Raw genomic sequence first — 20,079 nt, 5'->3', positions numbered from 1 at the left:
GATGGAGAATGAAACAGTTAATTCAGAGACCATGGTCCAGAACTTAAAAAAGGGTAACTTTGAAGGTATGAGGCGTGAATTGGCTAGGATAGATTGGCGAATGATACTGAAGGGGTTGACTGTGGATGGGCAATGGCAGACATTTAGAGACCGCATGGATGAACTACAACAATTGTACATTCCTGTCTGGCGTAAAAATAAAAAAGGGAAGGTGGCTCAACCGTGGCTATCAAGGGAAATCAGGGATAGCATTAAAGCCAAGGAAGTGGCATACAAATTGGCCAGAAATAGCAGCGAACCCGGGGACTGGGAGAAATTTAGAACTCAGTAGAGGAGGACAAAGGGTTTGATTAGGGCAGGGAAAATACAGTATGAGAAGAAGCTTGCAGGGAACATTAAGACGGATTGCAAAAGTTTCTATAGATGTGTAAAGAGAAAAAGGTTAGTAAAGACAAACGTAGGTCCCCTGCAGTCAGAATCAGGGGAAGTCATAACGGGGAACAAAGAAATGGCGGACCAATTGAACAAATACTTTGGTTCGGTATTCACTAAGGAGGACACAAACAACCTTCCGGATATAAAAGGGGTCGGAGGGTCTAGTAAGGAGGAGGAACTGAGGGAAATCCTTATTAGTTGGGAAATTGTGTTGGGGAAATTGATGGGATTGAAGGCCGATAAATCCCCAGGGCCTGATGGACTGCATCCCAGAGTACTTAAGGAGGTGGCCTTGGAAATAGTGGATGCATTGACAGTCATTTTCCAACATTCCATTGACTCTGGATCAGTTCCTATGGAGTGGAGGGTAGCCAATGTAACCCCACTTTTTAAAAAAGGAGGGAGAGAGAAAACAGGGAATTATAGACTGGTCAGCCTGACATCGGTAGTGGGTAAAATGATAGAATCAATTATTAAGGATGTCATAGCAGTGCATTTGGAAAGAGGTGATATGATAGGTCCAAGTCAGCATGGATTTGTGAAAGGGAAATCATGCTTGACAAATCTTCTGGAATTTTTTGAGGATGTTTCCAGTAGAGTGGACAAGGGAGAACCAGTTGACGTGGTATATTTGGACTTTCAGAAGGCTTTCGACAAGGTCCCACACAAGAGATTAATGTGCAAAGTTAAAGCACATGGGATTGGGGGTAGTGTGCTGACATGGATTGAGAACTGGTTGTCAGACAGGAAGCAAAGAGTAGGAGTAAATGGGGACTTTTCAGAATGGCAGGCAGTGACTAGTGGGGTACCGCAAGGTTCTGTGCTGGGGCCCCAGCTGTTTACACTGTACATTAATGATTTAGACAAGGGGATTAAATGTAGTATCTCCAAATTTGCAGATGACACTAAGTTGGGTGGCAGTGTGAGCTGTGAGGAGGATGCTATGAGGCTGCAGAGCGACTTGGATAGGTTAGGTGAGTGGGCAAATGCATGGCAGATGAAGTATAATGTGGATAAATGTGAGGTTATCCACTTTGGTGGTAAAAACAGAGAGACAGACTATTATCTGAATGGTGACAGATTAGGAATAGGGGAGGTGCAAAGAGACCTGGGTGTCATGGTACATCAGTCATTGAAGGTTGGCATGCAGGTACAGCAGGCGGTTAAGAAAACAAATGGCATGTTGGCCTTCATAGCGAGGGTATTTGAGTACAGAGGCAGGGAGGTGTTGCTACAGTTGTACAGGGCCTTGGTGAGGCCACACCTGGAGTATTGTGTACAGTTTTGGTCTCCTAACCTGAGGAAGGACATTCTTGCTATTGAGGAAGTGCAGCGAAGGTTCACCAGACTGATTCCCGGGATGGCGGGACTGACCTATCAAGAAAGACTGGATCAAACTGGGCTTGTATTCACTGGAGTTCAGAAGAATGAGAGGGGACCTCATAGAAACGTTTAAAATTCTGACGGGGTTAGACAGGTTAGATGCAGGAAGAATGTTCCCAATGTTGGGGAAATCCAGAACCAGGGGACACAGTCTAAGGATAAGGGGTAAGCCATTTAGGACCGAGATGAGGAGGAATTTCTTCACCCAGAGAGTGGTGAACCTGTGGAATTCTCTACCACAGAAAGTTGTTGAGGCCAATTCACTAAATATATTCAAAAAGGAGTTAGATGAAGTCCTTACTACTAGGGGGATCAAGGGGTATGGTGAGAAAGCAGGAATGGGGTACTGAAGTTGCATGTTCAGCCATGAACTCATTGAATGGCGGTGTAGGCTAGAAAGGCCGAATGGCCTACTCCTGCACCTATTTTCTATGTTTCTATGTTTCTATGTTTTGCTGCCCATTACTCTCCTGATTTGGAATATCTGGAGTGGCAGTTTCCTGAACATGCTCTCCTTCAACTTCAGCTGCACCTTCTGTCTCCTCCTGATGCTCAACCTCTGCGAAACAAAAGATAGATGCTTGGTTAGCAGCATTGAGGAAGGAGAAGCGTAGGCAGCACATGCAGTACGTAATATTTAGCCAACCCAGACTGTGCAATTTTCAGGGCTTACCCTCTGATGGAAAACTGGGACCAGCCTCCGCGTTGATGGTTGGTCTTCTCCTGTGAAATTTAATCAATGATGCTATCCTCTGCTCCATGGCTGTTAGTTGCAGCCTACTTGGCGGACCTCCTCCAGTTTGTGACCCTTCTCAGTTGATGTCTGACATCATCTTCTGCAAAGATGAAAATGGAACTTTTTAAGAGAGGGTCCTTCTGAACACGCACACACGGATCATATTTACAGATGTTATTGCAGTGCATAAATATACAAATATTTAAAAACCCAAATAAATGTAAATATAACATTACTTACAGTATGTCCGAGGTCATGCCACTTCTTTTTCGGCTGCGCCCCGCATCTTGGGGTAATGGACATTCCATTAAACTCGACTGCGACCTGGTCCCAACCTTTTGCGAGTACAGAGGGTTTAAGTTTCTTTTTACTGAAGCTCCCCATGTTTTCAAGAACTTCCCATCTACTCTCAGTTATGTCTACCAGGGGCTCAATTTCTTCCGCGAGAAATCTCTTCACCCTTACAGCTTCCCTTTCTCCGTTTCCGTCTCTGCCCCTTTTGCATTCCTGCGCCCTTCCATTGCAGCCATCTCGTGATCAAAGCTGTATTTCCTACCTGCAAACGCACCTCTGCCACCAATGGATTCTCAATGGTGATCCACACAGTCCCCACATGTGCTGATTTTTTAATACTTTGTACTGCACTGCGCAAGCACAGATTATTTACTTTTTTTTGCGCATTCGCAATTAGTTGGCCCTTTTTTTCATAGAGCATGCGTTGATCGTTTCAGGTGCACACTGGAAGCACCGCCCTGTGAGATCACCTTGGGTAGCGCGGTGCGTATGCTGGAAAAAAACTTTGGAATTTTATTTTCAGCGCCAAGGGGCCAAAAAAAAATGGGCGTCCAGGTGAGTGAGCGCCATTATTTTTAATTCGGGAAACTTAGACCTTATATCCCTTTGCAGATTTTTTGTGTCCTCCTCATAATTTGCTTTCCCACCTATCTTTGTATCATCAGCAAACTTAGCTACATTACACTCGGTCCCTTCATCCAAGTAATTAATATAGATTGTAAATAGTTGTGGTTCCAGCACTGATCCCTGCAGCACTCTACTAGTTACTGTTTGCCAACCGGAACATTCACCCATTTATTCTGACTCTCTGTTTTCTGTTAGTTAGCCAATCCGCTATTCATGCTAATATATTACCCCCAACCCTGTGAACTTTTATCTTGTGCAGTAACCTTTTATGTGGCACCTTATCGAATGCCGTCTGGAAATCCAAATACACCAAATCCACTGGTTCGCCCTTATCCACCCTGTTCGTTACATCCTTAAAGAACTCCAGCAAATTTGACAAACATGATTTCCCTTTCATAAACCATGCTGACTCTGCTTGATTGAATTAACCTCTGTCATTGAATTACAGTATGCAGACAATGCTTGCGCACATTCGGAGGCCAGCCACCGTTGACACCTTCACTGAAGCGACAAGAGTCTGGGCCTTACATTAAACATCTGTAAGACAAAGATTCTCTTCCAACCTGCCTTCACCACACTGTACTGCCCCCCAATTATCAAGCTCCATGACGAGACCTTGGACAATGTGGACCATTTTCCTTACCTTGGGAGCCTACTATCTGCAAGGGCAGACACCGATGACGAAGTCCGACGCCACCTTCAGTGTGCCAGTGCAGCCTTCAGTCACCTGAGGAAAAGAGTGGTCGAAGACCAGGATCTCAGACCCAGCACCAACCTCATGGTCTACAGAGCAGTGGTGATACATGCCCTCCTTTATGCTTCAGAGACATGGATTATGGACAGTAGGAACCTCAAAGCACTGGAGAAGTACCACCAATGCTGTCTCCGCAAAATCCTGCAAATTCATTGGCAGGATAGGTGCACCAACATCAGCGTTCACTCTCAGGCCAACATCCCCAGCTTCGAGGCATTGACCATGGCCGATCAGCTCCGATGGGAAAGCCACATAGTCCGCATGCCCGATACAAGACTCCCAAAACAGGCACTCTACTCCAAACTACGTCACGGCAAGCGAGTCCCAGGAGGGCAGAGAAAACGCTTCAAGGTCTTCCTCAAAGCCTCCTTGAAAAAATGTAACATTCCCACTGACTCTTGGGAATCCCTGGCTCAAGAGGAGAAGCATCCGAGAAGGCGCCGAATACTTCGAGTCTCTTTGTTGGGAGCACACAGAAGCCAAGTACAAACAGCGGAAGGAGCGTACGACAAATCAATCACACCACCCGCCCGTTCCTCCAATCACTTGTAGAGACTATAGAATCCACATTGGTCTCATCAGTCACCTGAGAACTCATATTAGTGTGGAAGCAAATCATCTTTGACTCCGGGGGACTGCCTAAGAAGAAGAAAAGGATGGGTGAATGGGACTTGGTGTGAATTAGGACACGGCCAGCCGAGTGTTGGAATGTGGGAGTACAGCCAAGATTGCATTAGCGTAGTCAAATCTAGAGGTAACAAAGGCGTGGATGAAGTTTTCAGCAGCAGATGAGCTGAGGCAAGGGCGGAGACGGGCAATGCTATGGAGGTGAAAATAGGCGGTTTTAGTTATGCTGTGGATATGTAATCGTAAGCTCATTTCAGGGTCAAATATGACACCAGGGTTGCGAACAATCTGGTTCAGCCTCAGACAGATGCTAGGGAAAGGGATGGAGTTGGTGGCTAGGGAATGGAGTTTGTGGTGGGGACCAAAGACAATGACTTCGGACTTCCCAATGTTTAATTGGAGAAAATTTCTGCTCATCCAGAACTGGATGTCAGACAAGCAGTCTGTCATTTAGAGACCATGGAGGGGTCGAGAGAAGTGGTGGTGAGGTAACGCTGGGTGTCGTCAGCGTACATGTGGAAACTTACACCATCTTTTTGGATGATGTTGCCAAGGGGCAGCATATAGATTAGAAACAGGAGGGGGCCAAGGATAAATCCTTGGGGGACACCTAAGGTAACGATGCGGAAGAAGGAACAGAAGCAGTTGCAAGTGATTTTTTGGCTGCGATTAGATAGATAAGAATGGAACCAAGCGAGTGCAGTCTCACCCAGCTCGATGATAGTGGAGAAATGTTAGAGAAGGATTAATTGATCAACTGTGTCAAAGGCTGCAGACAGATCGAGAAGGACAAGGAGGGATAGTTTACTTTTGTCACAGTCACAAAGACTGTCATTTGTGTCTTTGATGAGAGCTGTTGTATCGATGGAATCCGGATTGAAGGATTCAACCATGGAGTTCCAAGAAGGATGGGCACAGGTTTGAGAGGCAACAACACTTTCAAGGACTTTGGAGAGGAAAGGGAGTTTGGAGATTGGGTGGTAGCTTGCAGGCACAGTGGGGTCAAGGGTTGCTTTTTGAGGAGAGGGGTGATGACAGCAGATTTGAAGGAGAGTGGGACAGTACCTGAGGAAAGAGAACCGTTAACAATGTCAGCTAACATGGGAGCCAGAAAAGAAAGTTTGGTGGTCAGCAGTTTAGTGGGAATAGGGTCAGGGGAACAGGAAGTGGGTCTCATGGACAAGATGAGCATGGAGAGATCAAGAGGGGAGATCAGAGAGAAAATGGAGAAAGATGCAAGTTCAGGGCTAGGGTAGATGGGATCCTTAGAGGAAGTTTGGCCCCGTGGGCCTCTGGCGGTGGGAGGGGGCGATATCGGCTCCCGCAAAATTGCACGTGCGTTAGAGGAGTGGCTGACACAGTAGCGCCGGGTCCCCGCTCGTAGCTCCCCAGGCCGCCATGCAACCGCCGATGACGTCATCGCTGTGCATGGCAACCTTTTAGTGCCCCGTGGCAGAAATTGCCATGAGCGGTGTCAACGTCAGCCTCGTGGATCGTGAACCGGGCCGATATCTGCGCACTGGGCGGAAGTTAAAGGCAGGTGGGGAGCGCCATCTGCTGCCATTTTACCGATTTGGGTGACTCACCGGTTGGTCCACCTTGAGTCTCCGTAGCATGGTCACCATCGTGTAGCCCGGCACTCCGTTTGAGTGTCAGGCTTTGGCACCATGCCGCCCTGATGGCGGAGTGGAAGCCATCAGAGGCCCTGCTGACTGAGGGCTGTGTGGTTCTTTGTCGGCCAGCGCGGACACAATTGGCCGAAATGGCCTCCTTCTGCGTTGTAGATATCTATGTTCTATATTCTGCAGAGTGCACAGCGGCCCTCCCCTTTACCGGAAAGGAAGAGGCATTGAAATGCGTCAGCACTACATCGAGAAGCCGCATAGCACTGCCTGAGTAGCACTCCAGAACCTGCTCGGCATTGCGCTCCACTTCCTGTGAGAGGCGGTAACAGCAATTCTGCGGCCGCAGCTGGATTCCGTGCCGGGCGCAGGAAGTCCTGCCCTGACTCAGTTACTACCCCCAAATGGGCGCTGGGGGCTTTCACCCCCTCAAATTTTTACTAGAATGTTCGGCTATATACCCAGAACAGTGGAATAAAAATGATGCTGAGTCTTTACAATTCATGGGGTAGACAACACCAAGGGGCTGACTTTGGTGCTTACCGATGGTCCGCCGAGTTTCCGGTGGTTTAGTGGTGGTCAGTTGTTTTTCTCCGTCGGCAGACCACCGAGATGCAAGGGATCAACTTTGGTCGGCGTGTTTTCGGCAGTCTGCCAATGTTGTGCCAGCATTGCGCAACGGGCGGTCTGGCAGAGTCGAGTCGAGCCGGAGAAAGGCTTTTCTCGATCAATGGTATAGCGGCACACTGCGTATGCGCAATTTTGTTTTTTTTTGTAGAGTTGTAGTTCACTGCGATTTCGGGGGTCAAGGGTCACGTGGGCACGCGCAGAGCATGGCAGTGAGGAGAGGCAGCTTCTGGGGGAGGTGGGATCAGAACACACCGGACTGTCTGCACCTGGGCAGGATCAGAACCAAGGTCCTAGGGGGATTGTTTGCTGGTGCTGTTGGGGAGGGGTTAAACTAATATGGCAGGGGGATGGGAACCTCTGCAGGGAGACAGAGGGAAGTACAATAGGGGCAGCAGAAAAAGATAGAAAAAAGAAAAGTAAAAGTGGAGGGCCGAGAAACCCAAGGCAAAAATCAAAAAGGGCCAGATTGCAGCAAAATTCAAAAAGGGCAAAGTGTGTTAAAAAGACAAGCCTGAAGGCTCTGTGCCTCAATGTGAGGAGTATTCGTAATAAGGTGGACGAATTAACTGCACAGGCAGCAATTTTAATGAATAGGATATAATTGGCATCATGGAGACAGATCCAGGGTGACCAAGGCTGGGAACTCAACATCCAGGGGTATTCAACATTCAGGAAGGCTAGACAGAAAGGAAAAGGAGGTGGGGTAGAGTTGATGGTTAAAGAGGAAATTAACGCAATAGTAAGGAAGGACATTAGCTTAGATGATGTGGAATCTGTATGGGTGGAGCTGTGGAATACCAAAGAGCAGAAAACACCAGTGGGAGTTGTGTACAGACAGTACCAAACAGTAGTAGTGAGGTTGGGGACAGCATCAAACAAGAAATTAGGGATGCGTGCAATAAAGGTACAGCAGTTATCATGGGCGACTTTAATCTACATATAGATTGGGCTAACCAAACTGGTAGCAATATGGTGGAAGAGGATTTCCTGGAGTGCATTAGGGATGGTTTTCTGGACCAATATGTGGAGGAGCCAACTAGAGGGCTGGCCATTCTAGATTGGGTGATGTAGAATGAGAAAGGACTAATTAGCAATCTTGTTGTGCGAGGCCCCTTGGGGAAGACCATAATATGGTAGAATTCCTGATTAAGATGGAGAGTGACACAGTTAATTCAGAGACGAGGGTCTTGAACTTAACGAAAAGTAACTTTGAAGGTATGAGATGCGAATTGGCTAGAATAGACTGGCAAATGATACTTAAAGGTTTAACTGTGGATAGGCAATGGCAAACATTTAAAGATCACATGGATGAACTTCAACAATTGTACATCCCTGTCTGGAGTAAAAATAAAACGGGGAAGGTGGCTCAACCGTGGCTAACAAGGGAAATTAAGGATAGTGTTAAATCCAAGGAAGAGACATATAAATTGGCCAGAAAAAGCAGCAAACCTGAGGACTGGGAGAAATTTAGAATTCAGCAGAGAATGACAAAGGGTTTAATTAGGAGGGGGAAAATAGAGTATGAGGGGAAGCTTGCAGGAAACATAAAAAACTGATTGCAAAAGCTTTTATAGATATGTGAAGAGAAAAAGATGAGTAAAGATTAATTGGATATAGTCAAGAGGGAGTTAGATATGTCCCTTACGGCTAAGGGGATCAAGGATATGGAGAGAAAGCAGGAAAAGGGTACTCAGGGAATGATCAGCCATGATCTTATTGAATGGTGGTGCAGGCTCGAAGGGCCGAATGGCCTACTGCTGCACCTATTTTCTATGTTTCTATGTTTCTAAGACAAATGTAGGTCCCTTGCAGTCAGATTCAGGTGAATTTATAATGGGGTACAAAGAAATGGCAGACCAGTTGGACAAATACTTTGGTTGTCTTCACGAAGGAAGACACAAATAACCTTCCGGAAGTACTAGGGGATCAAGGGTCTAGTGAGAAGGAGGAACTGAAGGATATCCTTATTTGGCGGTAAATTGTGTTAGGGAAATTGATGGGATTGAAGGCCAATAAATCCCAGGGGCTGGATAGTCTGCATCCCAGAGTACATAGGGAAGTGGCCCTAGAAATAGTGGATGTATTGGTGATCATTTTCCAACTGTCTATCGACTCTGGATCAGTTCCTATGGACTGGAGGGTAGCTAATGTAACACCACTTTTTAAGAAAGGAGGGAGAGAGAAAACGGCTAATTATAGACCGGTTAGCCTGACATCAGTAGTGGGGAAAATGTTGGAATCAATTATTACAGATTAAATAACAGCACATTTGGAAAGCAGTGACAGGATCGGTCCAAGTCAGCATGGATTTATAAAAGGAACTCATGTTTGACAAATCTTCTAGAATATTTTGAGGATGTAACTAGTAGATTGGACAAGATTGAACCAGTGGATGTGGTGTATTTGGACTTTCAAAAGGCTTTTGACAAGGTCCCATACAAGAGATTGGTGTGCAAAATTAAAGCACATTGTATTGGGGGTAACGTACTGACGTGGATAGAGAACTGGTTGGCAGACAGGAAGCAGAGAGTTGGGATAAACGGGTCCTTTTCAGAGTGGCAGGCAGTTACTAGTGGGGTGCCGCAGAGTTCAGTGCTGAGACCCCAGCTATTTACAATATTTATTCATTAATGGTTTGGATAAAGGAATTGAGTGTAATATCTCCAAGTTTGCAGATGACACTGAACTGGGTGGCGGTGTGAGCTGCGAGGAGGATGCAAAGAGGCTGCAGAATGACTTGGATAGGTTAGGTGAGTGGGCAAATGCATGGCATTTTGGGGGCAAAAACACAAAGGCAGAATATTATCTGAATGGCGGCAGATATGGAAAAGGGGAGGTGCAACGAGACCTGGGTGTCATGGTACATCAATCAGTGAAAGTTGGCATGCAGGTACAGCAGGCGGTGAAGAAGGCAAATGGTATGTTGGTCTTCATAGCTAGGGGATTTGAGTATATGAGCAGGGAGGTCTTACTGCAGTGTATAGGGCCTTGGTGAGGCCTCACCTGGAATATTGTGTTCAGTTTTGGTCTCCTAATCTGAGGAAGGATGTTTTTGCTTTTGAGGGAATGCAGCGAAGGTTCACCAGACTGATTCCCGGGATGGCTGGACTGACATATGAGGAGAGACTGGATCGACTGGGCCTTTATTCACTGGAGTTTAGAAGGATGAGAGGGTATCTCATAGAAACATATAAAATTCTGATGGGACGGGACAGGTTAGATGCAGGAAGAATGGGGAAGTCCAGAATCAGGGGACATAGTCTTAGGATAAGGGGTAGGCCGTTTAGGACCGAGATGAGGAGAAATTTCTTTACTCAGAGAGTTGTTAACCTGTGGAATTCCCTGCCGCAGAGAGTTGTTGATGCCAGTTCATTGGATATATTCAAGAGGGAGTTAGATATGACCCTTATGGCTGAAGGGATCAAGGGGTGTGGAGAGAAAGCAGGAAAGGGGTACTGAGGTGAATGATTAGCCATGATCTTATTGAATGGTGGTGCAGGCTCGAAGGGCCGAATGGCCTACTCCTGCACCTATTTTCTATGTTTCTATGTTTTTAGAAGGAGCAATGAGGCATTCGAAGGCTGCCTTGGTTGGAAATATTATCATAATCGTTCAGCAGGCTAATAATAAAACTATAAATTATCAAAACAAAAATTAATATCATAATGGAACCCCCGAAGATATAGCTTAAGTGCAGGAATATTGAGAAGGATGGGAGGTTGAGGGCTCCGGCCTTCGATGGCACAGAGCTACCTGCCCTGCTGGAAAACATAACGCAGAGGTACTCTGATTTAACAAAGCATGGCCGTGGAAGCCCGCTCCTGAATGTGTACAATAAAATATGGGATGAGATCAGGGAGGCTGTCTCCTCAGCAAGCACAATGGTACGGAGTGGAGAGCACAGCCGTAAGAGATGGAACAACCTGGTGAGGGTTGCAAGAGCAAGTCATGATTTTATCCGTGGCCTCGTGGTGCGGCCGCCATCTCCTCGCTTTCCTCGAGGTAGGCTGTGGTGATCCTTTTCTCCCCAGGTTCGGCCACGGATGCCGGGAATTCACCTTTTTCACCGATCTTTTCCCCTCGGAGTCCTGCCACAGCCCGGAAGGTGAGGTCTGGACGTTCGGGTTGGATGATCTCGCCACGGTGTTGTGTAATCTGTGTTGTCGCCTCGTAGTCGAGCTGGACAGTCGGATTTCTAGGTGCTGCGATGGATCCAAGTTTAGGGCCGCATAGGATGTCGATCACTGGGGCCCGGAGGTCATCGTTGCTCCGACCGATTTGGACCTGCTTCATCCAACTACTTCCCAGCAGCGTTGGACCATTGCCGGCAACGATCCTCAAGGAGAGCTTGTACATCGCGCCGACATGGGACACCTGGACATCCACGCTGCCAATGACTGGAATGGTGCCTTTTGTATAGGTGAGCAGCTTTGCCTGGATTGAGGACAGCTTTGTTCGTTCGGCAAGATTGTTCCAGAGTTTTTCAAAGGCCATCTGACTCATCAACGACTGGCTCGCCCCTGCATCGATCTCCATCGAAACTGGAACCCCGTTGACGTCCACTTCCATCTTCCACGGGGAACTCTCGGTGGAGCAGGTATATATTCCGTACTCTTTCTCCAGGGGCTGAGCAGCTTCATCTTCATCAGTATCGGAGCCCAGGTGATTGGCCAGCTCTTCAGCGACACGGTGAGTAAAACTTTTTCTGCACATTCGCTGAAGGTGACCTTTCGCATTGCAGCCTTTGCAGGTATAGTCTTTGAAACGGCATGAGTGGGCCCTGTGGTTTCCTCCACAGCGCCAGCACGGGGCTAGCCGGTTGGCCCCATGTGGCAGACTCAGCGTTGCGGGACTCAGAGCAGCATTCTTGCCTCTGAAAGTCACCATTCGGTTCACTGCGCTCATCAGTTTAGAGTCCTGGGTGTGGGTCATCATTCCTTTGGAGTCACAGATCGAAATCATGAAAGACTGGCTCACTTTGATTGCCTTCTGCAGGGTGACCATAGTGTCCGCAGAGAGCAGTTTATGGAGGAGGCCCTCGTGGCCGATTCCAATAACGAAAATGTCCCTTAGTGCTTCAGTGAGGTAGTTGCCAAAATCACACGGTGCAGCCAACTTTCTTAGATCTGTAGCATACTTAGCAATTTCTTGGCCTTCGAGCCAACGGTGAGTGTAAAACCGGTGCCTGGCTGTGAGGATGCTCTCTTTGGGTTTCAGTTGCTCGTATTAAAGTTACGAGCTCCACATAGCTCTTGGTTGTTGTCTTCACTGGGGCTAGCAGGTTCCTGATGAGGCCATGGATAGTGAGCCCACAACTGCTGAGCAGGATGGCCCTGCTCTTGTTCGCCAGCGTGGCCAGTGAGTTCCCATCCAGGTCGTTCGCGATGAAGAAGTGTTCTAACCTTTCCACGAAGGTGTCCCAATCTGCCCCATCAGTGAATTGTGCGAAGTTGCTGAGATTAGACATATTGCACGTGGGATTCGTAACCTCGTCGCCAGTTATTGTGTATGTAAGCACTCTGTTAATGACTCCACGAGGCAGGGGTATGGCACTTGAACTGTACAGACTGAAGTCCTTTATTGCAGCTCCTAGAGTGAAGACACCAAGAGGTGAGCTCCCTTTTATACTTGGCTAACTGCAGTGTACAGGTCTCCAGCAGCAGCACCCTCTGGTGTACAGGTATGATAGATACAGGGTGAAGGTACATTCAAGTCTACTGTTACAGTACATCATTGACATGCATACATAACAGCGTCTGTGTGTGTGTATGTGTGTGTGTGGGTGTTAGTGTGATGTTGAATGGATTGAAGACACTCACCTTGATTTACTTTCCTCTATGCAGAAGAAGCACACTGGGAAAGGGCCCCCAATGCAAGAATCCCTCAGTGATAGAAATCCGTGCCCTGTCGCTCATCGGGGATACCAACCGCGCCACCACCCACATTGGAGCTGACCCACCTACCACACAGGATGGTCGGTTCAATACAATCCCCAGTCTGCGTTGCGGGCGTGTAATGTATTGTAATGTTGGACTCATGTATTGCCATCTAACTTGATTGAACTGTAATGTTGGGCTCATGTGATGTACTCCAATTTTGGGGGATGTATTGTCTGTCTGTCTGTGATATGTCACGCAGTAATGCAGCACTGGTGGACATTTAAGTAAGACTGCACTGCGTGACTGTACTCCACATGTAACCCTGACCCCTCCCCTGGTGCCAAGCACTAATGTACTGTTTTGTACTTCCAGAGTCAGAGGATTGAAACCACCCCTCTGCACAATGCGCAGAAGACCAACCCATTGCCTCCACCTCTGTCTTCACCCACCTGCTTTGCAACCTCACCCCTCACAGAGCTGATGAAGACGAAGAGGAAGAGGAACAGCACATCTTCCTCCAGCCAGTGGAGGTGGAAATTCATCTGGTGCCAGAGCAGGACAGACCAACGGCACCTGTCGGAGCTGAAACATTGTCCAGTACCAAATCTATCTTCCTCGGATTCCCAAATTGTTCCGAGGATTCTGTGGGAACAAGCCATGTGCACCAGCAAGGCACCCCCAGCATTACTGCACCTTTATTGCAGTGACGGTGGTTGTTGTAGCAAAGGTCCAGTGGTGCTGCCAGATAGACACGCGCCTACCAGGACTTGGTGCGTCTGTCACAGGACAGTGTGGACTTAGGTCGAGAGCTGCTCACGGCCATGGCATTCAACCAACGACAGTCCAAGGATATGTCACGTCTCATCATCGTGATGGAGCGAAACAACAACTCCGTCGTTGGCATTGAGCAATCTATTGGACCAGAATATGGTGCGGAAGCCCACCGTGCTGTGGTGGTCGGGTCCATACCAACTGAGGGTGGGGAGCTGCTGGCAGCTCCCAACCCTGAAGCTGTGACTTCCACATCAGGAGCTTCTCCTGAGCTTGCATTCATTGCACCTCCAACGTCTCACCCCAAACGACTGCAACAGCAGTCGGTGCACATTGGTGGATGCCGGCTTGGTGCCACCACGGAGGTCCGTGGGCAGGGGCACTGGCAAGGGGAAGGGCGAGGATAAGAAGGGTGGGGCAGTATGCGGTCGGGGTTGCGGCCGCGGTAGTGGACAGTAATGTTCTCATTTACAGTTAATTGTAAAGTTGATGTGGAAAATATTATTAAAAGTTATAAAAAGTTAAATGTTTATTGAAAGTTGTTAAAGTTATTTTAAAGTTGTGACAGTTTTTCAAAAAGTAAATTTTAAAGTTGTAATAGGGTTTCAAAAATTAATGTTGTAAATTTGTAACAGTTATTCAAAAAGTAGTTAACAATTTCAAGATTTAAGTTGTAACAGTTTTTCAAATTAATGTTTTACAAAGCTTTAAAATGCTTCCATAGTTTTCCTATTTCTACATAAACGTTTCAATTGAATTTCACCACTCTTGTACAGTGTCAAATTTTTTGGTGTAGGGTTAACAGTCAGCGGGGTCCAACACACTGTCCGGAATAAGTTGAAGCGCAATTCTCCACATTTAAGCAAAGTGTTCATTTATGAACTGTTGGCGTAACAATCTTGCGCTGGCGTACTCTCCTCGAGGCATACGCAATGGTGGTGGGGGTGCCATAGCTTTATTGTCACACTCCTCCTCATCCTCCCACCTACCCTCATTCTCCTCTTCTTCCTCCTCCGTCAGCTGCACTCTCTCCTCAGGTGGTCCCACAATCCCCTGTTGCAATTCCTGTCCCTGCATGATTGCTAAATTATGCAACATGCAGCACACCACTGTGAACTGAGCAACTTGCTCAGGTTGGTATTGCAGCCTGCTTCCAGAGTGGTTCAGGCATCAACAACTTTGCTTCAACTCTCCAATTGTCTTTTCGATAATATTACGTGTGACTATGTGGCTCTTCTTGTATCGTTGCTCGGCTTGTGTCCAAGGGTTCCGGATGGGGGTCAAGAGCCAGGTGGCGAGGCCGTACTCTTTGTCCCCGAGCAACCACCATTTTCCTTGTGGCTGAGACTTCAACAGGTCGGACACAGTGCTCTCATGTGAGATATGAGCATCATGGATGCTCCCTGAAAAGTTGGCATTTACTGCCATGATGCGCTGTAAGTGGTCGCAGACCAGCTGCATGTTGAGGGAGTGGAATCCCTTACGGTTTTGGTATGCTTCTGTAATGGTGCTTTCATTGCAATATGGGTACAGTCCATAGCACCCTGAATCTTTGGGAAGCCGACGATGCATGCAAAACCCCAACACCCTCTCACTCTGTGCCTCCGTGGTCATTGGAAACTTAATAAAATCCATTCTGTGTGCATACAGTGCATCATTTACCTGATGAATGCTGGTATGTGCAGCATGCTGGGATATGCAGCATATGTCCACAGCTGATGACTGAAAAGAGCCAGACGCATAAAAGGAAAGTGCCGCAGTGACCTTCTCCTCCACAGAGAGTGCAGTAATGTAGGTGGAACTGGGCTGCAGGTCTGCCTTAATGAGCTGGTAAATCTCATTTAGAACCTCTTTTTTAAAGCGCAGCCTTCGACCACACAGTCGCTCGGTCAGGTCCAAGTATGAGCGCTTTGCACTCAAATTCCTTGGCGGGTAAGGCCTGCTCCTCCTCCTAATAACCCTTCTCATTCTCCGACCTACGACATCACCCTGACAATTTTGTTCAATTAACATTCTGCCATCTGCATCCTGCATTAGAAAAGCTGTCAGCAATACAGGCTGAGATAATGCAGGCCCCATTGTAATGGACAGAGATCTCCTCCAATATACTCAGATCCAACCAATGGACCCTAAAAGGCCTTCTTTCTTTTAAACTCTTCTCCTCCAAATGCTGCTGCTTCTCTCACGTGTTCCTGATTTTTCACGATGTCTGCCCATTTTTAAATAAACAAAATAAGAACATAAGAATTAGGAACAGGAGTAGGCCATCTAGCCCCTCGAGCCTGCTCCGCCATTCAACAAGATCATGGCTGATCTGGTCGTGGACTCAGCTCCACTTACCCGCCCTCTCCCCGTAACCCTTAATTCCCTTATTGCTTAAAAATCTATCTATCTGTGACTTGAAAACATTCAATGAGCCAGCCTCAATTGCTTCCTTGGGCAGAGAATTCCACAGATTCACAACCCTCTGGGAGAAGAAATTCTTTCTCAACTCGGTTTTAAATTGGCTCCTCCGTATTTTAAGGCTGTGCCCCCTAGTTCTAGTCTCCCCGACCAGTGGAAACAACCTCTCTGCCTCTATCTTGTCTATCCCTTTCATTATTTTAAATATTTCTATAAGATCACCCCTCATCCTTCTGAACTCCAAGGAGTAAAGACCCAGTCTACTCAATCTATCATCATAAGGTAACCCCCTCATTTCTCGAATCAGCCGAGTGAATCGTCTCTGTACCCCTTCCAAAGCTAGTATATCCTTCCTTAAGTAAGGTGACCAAAACTGCACGCAGTACTCCAGGTGCGGCCTTACCAATACCTTATACAGTTGCAGCAACACCTCCCTGCTTTTGTACTCCATCCCTTTCGCAATGAAGGCCAACATTCCATTCGCCTTCCTGATTACCTGCTGCACCTGCAAACTAACCTTTTGGGATTCATGCACAAGGACCCCCAGGTCCCTCTGCACCACAGCATGTTGTAATTTCTCCCCATTCAAATAATATTCCCTTTTACTGTTTTTTTCCCCAAGGTGGATGACCTCACACTTTCCGACATTATATTCCATCTGCCAAACCTTAACCCATTCGCTTAACCTATCCAAATCTCCTTGCAGCCTCTCTGAGTCCTCTACACAACCCGCTTTCCCACTAATCTTAGTGTCATCTGCAAATTGTGTTGCACTACACTCTGTCCCTTCCTCTAGGTCATCTATGTATATTGTAAACAGTTGTGGTCCCAGCACTGATCCCTGTGGCACACCACTAACCACTGATTTCCAACCGGAAAAGGACCCATTTATCCCGACTCTCTACTTTCTGTTCGCCAGCCAATTCTCTATCCATGCTAATACATTTCCTCTGACTCCGCGTACCTTTATCTTCTGCAGTAACCTTTTGTGTGGCACCTTATCGAATGCCTTTTGGAAATCTAAATACACCACATCCATCGGTACACCTCTATCCACCATGCTCGTTATATCCTCAAAGAATTCCAGTAAGTTAATTAAACATGATTTCCCTTTCATGAATCCATGCTGCGTCTGCTTGATTGCACTATTCCTATCCAGATGTCCCGCTATTTCTTCCTTAATGATAGTTTCAAGCATTTTCCCCACTACAGATGTTAAACTAACCGGCCTATAGTTACCTGCCTTTTGCCTGCCCCCTTTTTTAAACAGAGGCGTTACATTAGCTGCTCTCCAATCCGCTGGTACCTCCCCAGAGTCCAGAGAATTTTGGTAGATTATAACAAATGCATCTGCTATAACTTCCGCCATCTCTTTTAATACCCTGGGATGCATTTCATCAGGACCAGGGGAATTGTCTACCTTCAGTCCCATTAGTCTGTCCAGCACTACCTCCCTAGTGATAGTGATCATCTCAAGGTCCTCCCTTCCCACATTCCTATGACCAGCAATTTTTGGCATGGTTTTTGTGTCTTCCACTGTGAAGACGGAAGCAAAATAATTGTTTAAGGTCTCAGCCATTTCCACATTTCCCATTATTAAATCCCCCTTTTCATCTTCTAAGGGACCAACATTTACTTTAGTCACTCTTTTCCGTTTTATATATCTGTAAAAGCTTTTACTATCTGTTTTTATGTTTTGCGCAAGTTTACCTTCGTAATCTATCTTCCCTTTCTTTATTGCTTTTTTCGTCATTCTTTGCTGTTGCTTAAAATCTTCCCAATCCTCTCGTTTCCCACTAACCTTGGCCACCTTATATGCATTGGTCTTTGATTTGATACTTTCCTTTATTTCCTTGGTTATCCACGGCTGGTTATCTCTTCTCTTGCCGCCCTTCTTTTTCACTGGAATATATTTTTGTTGCGCATTATGAAAGAGCTCCTTAAAAGTCCTCCACTGTGCCTCAATTGTGCCACCGTTTAATCCTTGTTTTTAGTCTACTTTAACCAACTCTGCCCTCATCCCACTGTAGTCCCCTTTGTTTAAGCATAGTACGCTCGTTTCTGACACAACTTCCTCACCCTCAATCTGTATTACAAATTCAACCATATTGTGATCACTCATTCCGAGAGGATCTTTTACGAGGAGATCGTTTATTTTTCCTGTCTCGTTACACAGGACCAGATCCAAAATGGCTTGCTCCCTTGTAGGCTCTGTTACATACTGTTCTAAGAAACAATCCCGTATGCATTCTATGAATTCCTCCTCCAGGCTACCCCCTGCGATTTGATTTGACCAATCGATATGTCGGTTAAAATCCCCCATAACTACTGCCGTTCCTTTTTCACATGCCTCCATTATTCCCTTGATTATTGCCCGCCCCACCATGAAGTTATTACTTGGGGGCCGAAAACTACGCTGACCAGTGACTTTTTCCCCTTACTATCTCTAATCTCCACCCACAATGATTCAACATTTTGTTCATTGGAGCCAATATCATCCCTCACAACTGCCCTGATATCATCCCTTATTAACAGAGCTACCCCACCTCCCTTCCCTTCCTGCCTATCTTTCCGAATCGTCAGATACCCTACACAATGACCGACATAACTCCTTCTTTGCCTCCAAAAAGCTTTCTTTGATTTAAAATTCACTTTTTCCCTGCTCCAGTGATATGCTCCAAAGTTCCTCCGATGTCGAAATGAAGGCAACATGCACTCCGCCCACTTTCTGACGCAAAACAGCCCGTTTTCCAGTCAGCAAATGTGACAAACTCTGATATCCAGGTTTGATATCCAGCTGTTTTTTTTAATTGGTTCTAGGATGAGGGCACCGCTAACAAGGCCAGCATTTATTGCCCATCACGAATTGACCTTGAGAAGGTGGTGGTGGTGAGCCGCCTTCTTGTAACACTGCAGTCCGTGTGGTGAAGGCACTCCAAACACTTTGAGGGAGGGAGTTCCAGGATTTTGACCCAGCGACGATGAAGGAATGGCGATATACTTCCAAACCAGGATGGTGTGTGACTTGGAGAGGAACATGGAGGTGATGGTGTTCCCATGCGCCTGCTGTACTTGTACTTTGAGGTGGTAGAAGTTGTGGGTTTCGGCAGTGCTGCCGAAGAAGCCTTGACGAGTTGCTGCAGTGCATCTTATAGATGGTACACACTGCAGCCATGGTACACTGGTGGTGGATGGAGTGAATGTTTAAGGTGGTGGATGAGGTGCTAATCAAATGGGCTCCTTTATCATGGATGCTGTTGAGCTTCTGGATTGTTGTTCGAGCTGCACTCATCCAGGCAAGAAACATAAAAACAAAGAAACATAGAAAATACGTGCAGGAGTCGGCCATTCGGCCCTTCGACCCTCTGTTTTGTAGATGGCGGAAAGGCGTTGGGAAGTCAGGAGTTGACACGCCACAGAGCACCCAGTCTCTGACCAGCTCTTCTAGGCAGCGTATATATGTGGCTGATAGAAACATAGAAAAATAGGTGCAGGAGTAGGCCATTCGGCCCATCGAGCCTGCACCACCATTCAATAAGATCATGGCTGATCGTTCACCTCAGTACCGCTTTCCTGCTTTCTCTCCATACCCCTTGATCTCTTTAGCCGTAAGGGCCATATCTAACTCCCTCTTGAATATATCCAATGAACTGGCCTCAACAACTCTCTGCGGCAGGGAATTCCACAGGTTAATAACTCTCTGCGGTAGGGAATTCCACAGGTCAGTCCTAAATGGCTTACCCCTTATCCTTAGGCTATGTCCCCTGGTTCTGGACTTCCCCAATATCGGGAACATTCTTCCTGCATCTAACCTGTCCAGTCCCGTCAGAATTTTATATGTTTCTATGAGATCCCCTCTCATCCTTCTAAACTCCAATGAATAAAGGCCCAGTCGATCCAGTCTCTCCTCATATGTCA

At 46.8% G+C, this 20,079-nt stretch overlaps 1 protein-coding gene across 1 annotated transcript; it reads right to left on the bottom strand.

Annotated features, from left to right (window-relative positions):
- Nucleotides 1-14,928: 14,928 nt before the first annotated feature.
- Nucleotides 14,929-15,726, bottom strand: LOC139269770 (putative nuclease HARBI1). Its single transcript, XM_070888427.1, has one exon. It carries the CDS (start codon nucleotides 15,724-15,726, stop codon nucleotides 14,929-14,931), a length of 798 nt encoding a protein of 265 aa, XP_070744528.1.
- Between the last annotated feature and the right edge of the window lie 4,353 nt (nucleotides 15,727-20,079).

The sequence above is a fragment of the Pristiophorus japonicus genome, chromosome 1 (genome assembly GCF_044704955.1).
Source record: "Pristiophorus japonicus isolate sPriJap1 chromosome 1, sPriJap1.hap1, whole genome shotgun sequence".
Classification (NCBI taxonomy): Eukaryota; Metazoa; Chordata; class Chondrichthyes; family Pristiophoridae; genus Pristiophorus; species Pristiophorus japonicus.
Note: the sequence above shows the minus strand (reverse complement) of the source record. Positions and strands in the feature narration are given on the sequence as shown.